General features: G+C 36.8%; 1 protein-coding gene across 2 annotated transcripts in view; it reads right to left on the bottom strand.

Moving 5' to 3' along the window:
* Positions 1–2,633: 2,633 nt before the first annotated feature.
* The window catches only part of mthfd1a (methylenetetrahydrofolate dehydrogenase (NADP+ dependent) 1a, methenyltetrahydrofolate cyclohydrolase, formyltetrahydrofolate synthetase), a 29,963-nt gene continuing 22,850 nt past the window's right edge, over positions 2,634–9,746 (bottom strand). The window contains exons 27-28 of one of the 2 annotated variants that reach the window (XR_009267532.1): positions 3,336–3,541; positions 2,634–2,768 (exon numbers count right to left, since the gene is read on the bottom strand). Coding sequence is in view for 1 of the 2 variants with exons in the window: in XM_058755223.1 (XP_058611206.1) it covers positions 6,892–6,963 (72 nt within the window). In the remaining variant the exon portion in view is untranslated. Of the gene's footprint in view, positions 2,769–3,335; positions 3,542–5,754; positions 6,964–9,746 lie in introns of those variants that run through there. The other variant, XM_058755223.1, reaches the window with a different exon arrangement.

Genomic DNA, 9,746 nt, shown 5'->3' with positions numbered 1-9,746 from the left:
TCGAAGCACCACTTTTTGCAGTCATATTCATCGAATACTCAGAATCGAGGCTGGTGTACTGTGAAGAGTATTTTAAAACAGCGAAACTTGCATTTGTGTTATTTGTGTGACTTGTGTAGTGCATTTAAACAGTCCCTTTCGATTTTATTCCTCATCAGCACTCAGTGCCATTGTGTGATAATGTGTTTCGGTATTTTTTTAAATAAATGGCACATTGAATAAACTGTGTTTTATAATGCATCTGCTTTGGTCATATGCTTGTCATTGGTTTCACTGGCGCTGACTGGGGATTGTTAACCCTACATGAAACTCTTCCATTATTTACTCACCCTCACATCATTCCAAACCATGTGTATAATTTTACCTTTTTTTCTTTTCTTTTTTTTGGTCTTTACAATGAAAGTCAGTGGAGTTCAGTGGAGTTCTGGTCACCATTGACTTTCACTGTATGGGCAAAAAGTGTTGATAAAAAGAGGATATTCTTCAAAATATCCTCTTTTGTGTTTCCCAGAAGAGAGAAAATCATACATGTTTGTAACAACATGAAGGTAAGTAAATCATGACAATTTTCATTTCTGGCTGTCTTGCAGTAACATCTCAGTGCCACAAGAGAGTAGCATGTAGTCACAAAAGCAAAAATTATCTCTGCTGCCAACTCTGTAATCATTATCTTTAAGCGTTACTCCCAAGCATGAGATGTACAGTATTCAGTGACTAAACATCTAGCAATTTCACTGTAGGCTTCAGTCAGGGCCTCATTTAAATCTGAAAAGAGCATCCTATACGCACACCTGGGTTCTCAGGCCACATATTTTCATAAAAACGTTGCCCTAAATGTTGACGGAAGGCAGTTTCACACAACATATCATAAGCATGTGGCTTGTTGCTTTCTCAGAGTCGTGTGGGATATTCATTGCTATAGAAACTAGACTGCAATGACATTACCATATAAAAAATAGGAACAATAGAAGGTAACATTAATGAATATATGACAAAAGTTAATCATGCAAGTACAAATTTACAACATTAAAATGACATAAAATTACAAACTTTTCTACAATCCAACATCATTAATTTAATAATTACAAACATTAACATTCTTTGTTTTTACACACCAATTCCTCTTCTCTTTTTTCCATCGGTTGCACACACCTATACCATCATAGAGAAATATGAAACCATTTGCTGAATGAAGAATATAGATATGTTTGATTACACATGGTCCAAACTTATCTGATTGTGCTGCTGCTCGATTGTGAGTTGCTCCACAGCGCCACGAATGGCTGCTTGCACCATTGAAATTGCTGTCTGAATCAGTAAGGTCTCATTACAATGGCTGTGGTCCAGTTCAGGAGACAAATTTAGGTCAGAAGGATGCAGTGTGTTGATTGTTAGGCTGTTTATTCTTAAATGTTGCCAGGATCCATTCACTGCGAGACCATCAAACTGAGGTATTTCATTCATGTTCTCTTCCTCTGATGAGTATGCTCGCTCTATAGTAATCACTGGCTTGCATTTGACATAATTTTTAATAGGCTTCTCAGTTAAGACTAGCAGATCACCACCTGATGATGTGCCTGCAAACTCGCTGCCACACGATGGATGAACCTCAGAATCCAAAACACCATTAGATTTTAATACCCGGTTTTCTTCTTTATTTATACTAACATCTTGGTCAAGACATATTTCCTTCTTCTTATCCATGTGGTCAAACTCATTATGTGTGTTAACGCTCACCTCTGCACTGAATGTAAATGTCTCTGGAAAGCTTTCCGCTTTTATGTCTTGTTCTTCCTTTTGGTTCTCTTCTTTCTCGATAATGGAACTGTCCAAAGCAGCCGCATGTGATTGATTCAGTTGATCAGCTTCTTCTTTTTGTGATTCCTTGGCAGCATTGCACTCAAACTGATCAATATGAGATGCTTTCTTCTTTCTTGGAAAGATGCGGTAGATCTTTTTAAATGTCAAACCTTTTGGTGCCGTTATCTCCTGAAAAACCATGCTATTGTCTTGCTCTCTACATCCCCTTCCTAGATTGACATCGGATCTGGTAGATCTCTTAGAAAGGGGCCACACTGTGAAGAAAGCCCTAGTTTTACTTTTCCCATTAGGAACTTCCTTGTTTACATCACTCAGTTGATTCTCATCTATGGAGTTACACATACCGTGTTGAGCTTTGTTTCTGTTTTTCTTTGTTATTTGAGGAGTCAAAGTCTCATTTTCTGTTCTCTCTGATTCCTCCATCTTTCCACACCTGAGGAGTGAGGAAAACGTCCTTTTAATGGATGTTTTCGAAGTGCTTATGGTCATTTTAGTTTTACTTTCCATATTTTCATCTTTGCTTTCACTATGCTCCAATGTTACAAGAATCCCTGAGGTATCTCCTGGAACATCTGGCTGGGTTTCCTTCTCCTCTGAGGGTTTTTCTGGGCTGTGGTGGGTAATAAGTGAGGATTCATTTCCATAATTTTCTTGATCATTATTCTCCGCTGTGCCATCACAACTTTTAGCTGGTCTTTGCCTTCTCTGAGATTTACCTTCCAGTTTCTCCCTTGATTTTGACTTCCCCAGCAAAAGTCTCGGTGGACCCGTCAGTTTTCTCTTCAAACCCACCCTCTCCTGACTGTCGGGTAATTCTGTCTCTTGTGTGGACATGGTTAATCTAACGGTACCAAAGTCAATAATAGTCCACACAGGCAATACTGGATCAATTACACAAGCGGGTGTTTTCTCCGCTTACATACTGTCAGTGTAAAGATGTGGAGATGCTGCAAACCAACACAAAACATTGTCTTGGTAAAGGTTTTCTGTATTTCATTTGTTGATTGAAACATATCTATTGCCTGGTTTGTGTTCAGTGATAAGCTTTTTGATATATTTTAATTTGAAATGTTTATATCTTGATCATACTGAGAGATGACACAGGGGTTGTGCAATGTTTACAGCACAAACAACATGAACTCACACTGGGTGTGACACCAGTGAAAAGTCTCTTTAAAAACATCATTTCGGCTATATAAAGAATTCGATAGGCGTTTTGCTAACAGTAAAAGTGAACTAAATACAATTAATGACAAATAAAACTTTATCTCCCAACACTTTCCTTAAATGATAGGCTACAGGAATAAATGTATCTCAGTGCAAAGTCAAAAGACTATTCCGACAAAACCCTATTTTGGTTGTGACGTCTGTAAATTTGAGACGAACGCAAACGGTCCTTACTTTAACTTAATCTATATGGTGATTAAATATAGCCTAACTCAGAACAGCAGGTTAACTTTGAATTAAAAAGTCCTACAACAATGTACTAATTAATAATAAGTTAAAACACATACCTGTGAAGCACAGAGCACTACGTAAACTATTTTCACGGTTGTCTGGGGCGATGAAGGAGCGTTTATAAATCCCCTCACAGATCTGCCGCGCACACAGACTTGCGCCGACTCACAGCACGTTACGCGCCTAACTGTTTCCATGACGACCAGCTGATTGACGGTGTATGTGAGCTTGCAGATCCCATCCAATCAACACGGTGGAGACTCTGCTAATGTGAAAATATTATTGATATCCATCATGGCAACCATACACAATTTCCTGACACAGTTACATTTTCCCCACCTTTATCCATACAAAAAAGTCGAAAAAACACTAAAAAGAAGGCAACTATAGCCTACTTTTGGCCCCTGAAACGCATTTCACATTTCACATTGCCATTACTTTAATTTAGGCTAGGCTATCTACTTACAATGTTCAAAATGTCCAATTAATGGTTAGCTTACATTAAAAATAATTTTGAATATTTGATAATATGACAACTTAACTGGAAATTATGCATAATACATTTAATTAGGCTACCTTTTTTCTTCACACATTAAATGGAACACATTTCATCTCATTACTGGTAAATTTGTCTCCTTGGTAACGAAGCACTCTAAGTTTTGTTCATTTATTTTCTATTTAGATTATTGGTCCTGATGGAAATTATGCCAAAACGAGGGACAATTATAATGTGCGTAAAAACTGATTATTGTGACACACACGCACGTTGGGTTTCCATGTTTTATGGGGACATTCCACAAGCGTAATGGATTTTATACTGTACAGTATTCTCATTACCTTAACCTTACACCTAAACCTAGCCCTTACAGAAAATTTTCAAAAAACAAAAAAATTTCATTCTGTATGATTTATAAGCTTGTTTACTCATGGGGGCCAAAAATATCCACACAAGGACAAGGTTTTTGGATATTGCCATCATTTTGTATACCTGAACCACACACACACACACACACACACACACAACACAATTATATATATATATATATATATATATATATATACACACACACACACGATTATATACAGTGGTGTGAAAAACAGTGCCCCCTTCCTGTTTTTTATTTTTTGCATATTTGTCACATTTGAATGATTCAGATCATCAAACAAATGTTAATATTACACAAAGATAACCTGAGTAAATACAGAATGCAGCTTTGAAATAATGATTTCATTTATTAAGGGAAAAAAGCTGTCCAAACCTGCCTGGCCCTACGTGAAAAAGTGATTTCTTGATTCAACAGGTCTGTCAGTAATCAGGCCTGAGTGTGGCTAGTGAAATTTAACTCAGCTTTCTAAAATACTGTGTTTAATCACAGTTCTTTCGTGATTTAACAGGAGGGGGCAATTAATTTTTCACGTAGGGACAGGTAGGTTTGGACAGGTTTTTTCCCTTAATAAATGAATTCATCATTTAAAAACTGCATTTTGTATTTACTTGCATTATCTTTGTGTAATATTAAAATGTGTGACAAATATGCAAAAAAATAAAAAACAGGAAAGAAGCAAAAACCTTTTCACGGCACTGTATATAAACACCCCAAAACATAACATAAGAGCTATTTACATTTTTGTTTAGATTTTCTAAAAAAAATCATTGTTTTGTTTAGAAAATCATATTTTTTAAAGATAAAAAAAAAAAAAAAATTCACCCTAAACCTAAAAGGGCCAAATTTGTAGGCTACACTCTAAAGAATAAAGGTTCTTGGCTTCATCCATTGATGGTTCCTTTCCATTGCACAAAAGGTTGTGGAAAAAAGGTTGGTTATATTATTAAAATGTTCTTCACACTAAGAAAAAAAATATTCTTTTAAGAACTGTTCACCGAAAAGTTCTTTGTGGAACCAAAAATTATTATTATTATTTTTTTTTTCTTTTGCATCACTGCGAAAACTTCCTTATGGAACTTTAATTTTTAAGAGTGTAACTGTTATTCTATGATACAAAATGACTGAAAATCTAATCTGGCATTAAATGAAATGTCCGTGATGAGCAGATGGCACACAGAAATGAATTCTCATTTGGAGGCTTGCTTGATGTTTGCAAAAGACATATGTGCAAATATGACCTGTTATCTTATTTTCCCAGGGTCTAATTTATATCTATGTCAGTAGCAGACATTTCCTTATGGACCTTTTAGTCAGACAGCAGCCTTTTTATCATTCAGGCATGTTTTAAACTTCATTCAGAAGAGGGATTGCTTCTTTCACTCAGGATATATATGACACAAGTCTTGACATCTCATGCATGAAATGTTATTTCAAGCTCAAAGCCACCAATGCTAATGCTCAGTGACGTTAGGTCCCAGAGGTCTGAGGAAAATATGCCCTTGAAAGCCACATCAGAACAGCAAAAAACATACAAAGTACTCAACAAAGCTACCACATACTGTAAGTGTATTTAGGCCTGGCAGAGTTTAGGCTGCCTCATACTGATAAACCTGGTTGCAGTGTCCTGAACTAACCCCTGAAACAAACAGGCCAGATGCACACTCAGTATCCCACTTCGCAAACATGGCTCTATTTTCATGGTGACAACATTTATTTTACAAAGCACAATGTCCTAAAATATGATAACACCTTTTATATTAGGATTTCTGTAAGTATCTGGATACAAAGGTGTTTAACACGTCTATGTATGAATGTAATAACATTTTAAACCAAATTAAAACATAAACCAGCAATCTTTTGTTAAAACAGAACTCCGAAATATTGGGTTTAATTTTTGATTAGCTCAAATTCATAATATCAGCACAGCATGGTATACACACATGGTTTTACCCCATAGAAACAGAATGCTTTTCTAGTCACACAGCATCAGATAACTGTAAGGGACACATTGACAGTGATCATTGACTACTGGACGGCAGCAATGGCTGCTGGGTAACGTGTATTGAAGAGGAGGCTAAAAATAAAACTGGACTAACAAGCTGGACAAATATACAATTATCTAATTATAGTCTACAATCAGGTTGGCAGCTTAGTATCTATAGCAACTGGAAACTTCATTAAATGGTCAGATAAGATAGCATATAGAGTAAACATATAGACATTATGCTATCTCATATATTCGCACATTATCTATAAAATCAAATGTGGCTTTCAATAATACTGGCAAACATTAGTGTAATAGGAAAAATACTGACAGACAATTGGTTCTGTGTTGCTAAAGCTCATTCATGGCTAAAAATATCACATGGATCAAGAAGCACACTGTAATAACTGTGAGATCTGGAGTGAATTTCTAAAATACAGAGCAACATCATTTGTCAGTTTACAAATTTACACTTAATACAGTGAAAAAGACATAATTAGTTGTTTTTACAGCAAATTAAAAAAAAACAGCAGTTGCATGGAAATGCTTGAAAATACAATACATGTTGATCATAAAAGAGCTAGAATTTGATGCCACTATTTGACTTAAGAGTATTTGTAGGTTTTAGAAATCATTTAGCCATGTTTAAAAAGAAAACTGTTAATTTCCACTTACTAAACGTTTGATTGGCCATTAATTAAACCAATTTCAGCTTGCCCATCTTAGCAAGTAACCATTGCGCTACTTGCTGTCACTGTAAAGGTTGTTGCCATGGAAACAGGGCCACATGGGATCATCCATTTCTGTGTTTGTCTGTTGGAGAGTTTGAAGAAATTAGTCAATCTGGTGTTATCATGGAGGAGTTATTTTTCTGTCTTAATAATACACCCAATTATTTTTTTTTCACCTAAGACAAAAAAAGCTTTCTGAAGCAATGAACAGAAAAAAATAAATAAAATAAAAACAGTCCAACGAGCTAAATAAAATCATGTTGAGCCAAGTTAACTATAACTGCATATGAAAATGACTGCTACCCTGAAGAGCGGTTTAATAAATGGACTTACATTTGTAATCTGTAATGAACATAAATATTGGATAAGGTCACTTGGACCACCAGTGGATTTTGTTGAACAGCTCATGTTCAGCACAGGCATGCAGCCTAGCAACGTGTCTGGATAAAAATATCCACAACACGTGTGGCCAAATATTCTCTCTTTCTTTTCTGCACTGTAGACTCTCCCTCGTTTCTAGGCATAGGCAAGCTAGGCGGTCGCCTAGAGCGCCACCAGCTGGAGGGGGCGCCAATGAGCGCACGTACTGCCACTACAGGGTTGTGTTCAAGAGTAGCATGGGCACCCTGAAATATGATTGCCACCTCTACTGGATCCCCCAACATCATTGGGCTAGAGTACTGTCATCCTGACGATGCCTGTATGCCATTGGATCAGAGCGCTGTCAATTGCTGCCTCTGATTGTTGCATCATGCAAAGTTTGCATTTGGATTTGGAGCGCTCAACAACGCCATCAGATCAATGGGTTCTCTCAGCGTTTTGGCACATCTCTTTTGGCAAGGTAAGGCTTTTTTTTGTTTTGTTTTTTTTGTTTTGTTTTTTACCCGTGCAAGTTCAAAGGCCAGTTTAAAATATTTGTACATAAAAAGTGCACAAAATCAGTATTTTTTAGGCAGTATTTGTGGCAGTCGAAATCATGTTTCATGTGAAACTGGTCTAAAAGATGTGCGTTTTGCGCTAATGCATTGTTAACTATTCAGTGTGTTGTGTAATATTCCCATATAAAATTTGTCAGCCAATTAAAAAATATTGGTGTAGTAAAATTCGCTAATTCACAAGATCAATACATACTTTATTAAACCGCTTTGTCAAATTTAACGCATCCTGACGGAAGTGTCGAAATGCTGAATTAATTAATTCGCTTCAACAAAAATAAATAAATAAATAAAAACAGTCCAACGAGCTAAATAAAATCATGTTGAGCCAAGTTAACTATAACTGCATATGAAAATGACTGCTACCCTGAAGAGCGGTTTAATAAATGGACTTACATTTGTAATCTGTAATGAACATAAATATTGGATAAGGTCACTTGGACCACCAGTGGATTTTGTTGAACAGCTCATGTTCAGCACAGGCATGCAGCCTAGCAACGTGTCTGGATAAAAATATCCACAACACGTGTGGCCAAATATTCTCTCTTTCTTTTCTGCACTGTAGACTCTCCCTCGTTTCTAGGCATAGGCAAGCTAGGCGGTCGCCTAGAGCGCCACCAGCTGGAGGGGGCGCCAATGAGCGCACGTACTGCCACTACAGGGTTGTGTTCAAGAGTAGCATGGGCACCCTGAAATATGATTGCCACCTCTACTGGATCCCCCAACATCATTGGGCTAGAGTACTGTCATCCTGACGATGCCTGTATGCCATTGGATCAGAGCGCTGTCAATTGCTGCCTCTGATTGTTGCATCATGCAAAGTTTGCATTTGGATTTGGAGCGCTCAACAACGCCATCAGATCAATGGGTTCTCTCAGCGTTTTGGCACATCTCTTTTGGCAAGGTAAGGCTTTTTTTTGTTTTGTTTTTTTTGTTTTGTTTTTTACCCGTGCAAGTTCAAAGGCCAGTTTAAAATATTTGTACATAAAAAGTGCACAAAATCAGTATTTTTTTAGGCAGTATTTGTGGCAGTCGAGAAATCATGTTTCATGTGAAACTGGTCTAAAAGATGTGCGTTTTTGCGCTAATGCATTGTTAACTATTCAGTGTGTTGTGTAATATTCCCATATAAAAATTTGTCAGCCAATTAAAAAATATTGGTGTAGTAAAATTCGCTAATTCACAAGATCAATACATACTTTATTAAACCGCTTTGTCAAATTTAACGCATCCTGACGGAAGTGTCGAAATGCTGAATTAATTAATTCGCTTCAACAAAAAATAAATAAATAAAAATAATAATTAATTCGCTTCCAATAGCGCTTAAAGGGAGCAGCATCATATATAGAGGGCAGAGCGGCACGTTATTTAAAGGGCAAGTTCACACATCAATCACACGGAAGTGAGCATCCCTATGCCCTACTCCCTTCGAGGGGCAGAACCCTTGAAGTGTGTTCTTTTAAGGGTGTAGGGCATTACTGTCTCCTATAAGCGTTTCGAACTCTCGTGGCGAAGGGCATGATGGACCAGATGCTACCTTGACAACGCTGCGCGTGCGTGCAGCATTCAGCGCTCCAACAGTTGCTGAAAATAAATATTTCTTCTTATTGTTATTATTTTATTCAAATACTGTCTAATTGTGTCTTATTTACTATTAAACTTTTTCAAACTAAACTTGCTAACAATATAGTCTTAAATCATGTTTCTATCACTGACGAAAATATTTTGTATTATATAAAAATAAAGATAAATTTAATTAGATTATTCTACTTAAGTTTGTATACAAAGTCAAAATAAACTTTGGACAAGATCTCCAAACTGAAAATCACATGACCACAAACGGAAATCACTTCCGTGAAGTGACCATCACATGTTCCCTTCGCTAACGGACTTCTGGAAGGGCCCTTCGTGAAGGGATTCAGTTGCTCAC

The sequence above is a fragment of the Onychostoma macrolepis genome, chromosome 20 (genome assembly GCF_012432095.1).
Source record: "Onychostoma macrolepis isolate SWU-2019 chromosome 20, ASM1243209v1, whole genome shotgun sequence".
Taxonomy (NCBI): Eukaryota; Metazoa; Chordata; class Actinopteri; order Cypriniformes; family Cyprinidae; genus Onychostoma; species Onychostoma macrolepis.
Note: the sequence above shows the minus strand (reverse complement) of the source record. Positions and strands in the feature narration are given on the sequence as shown.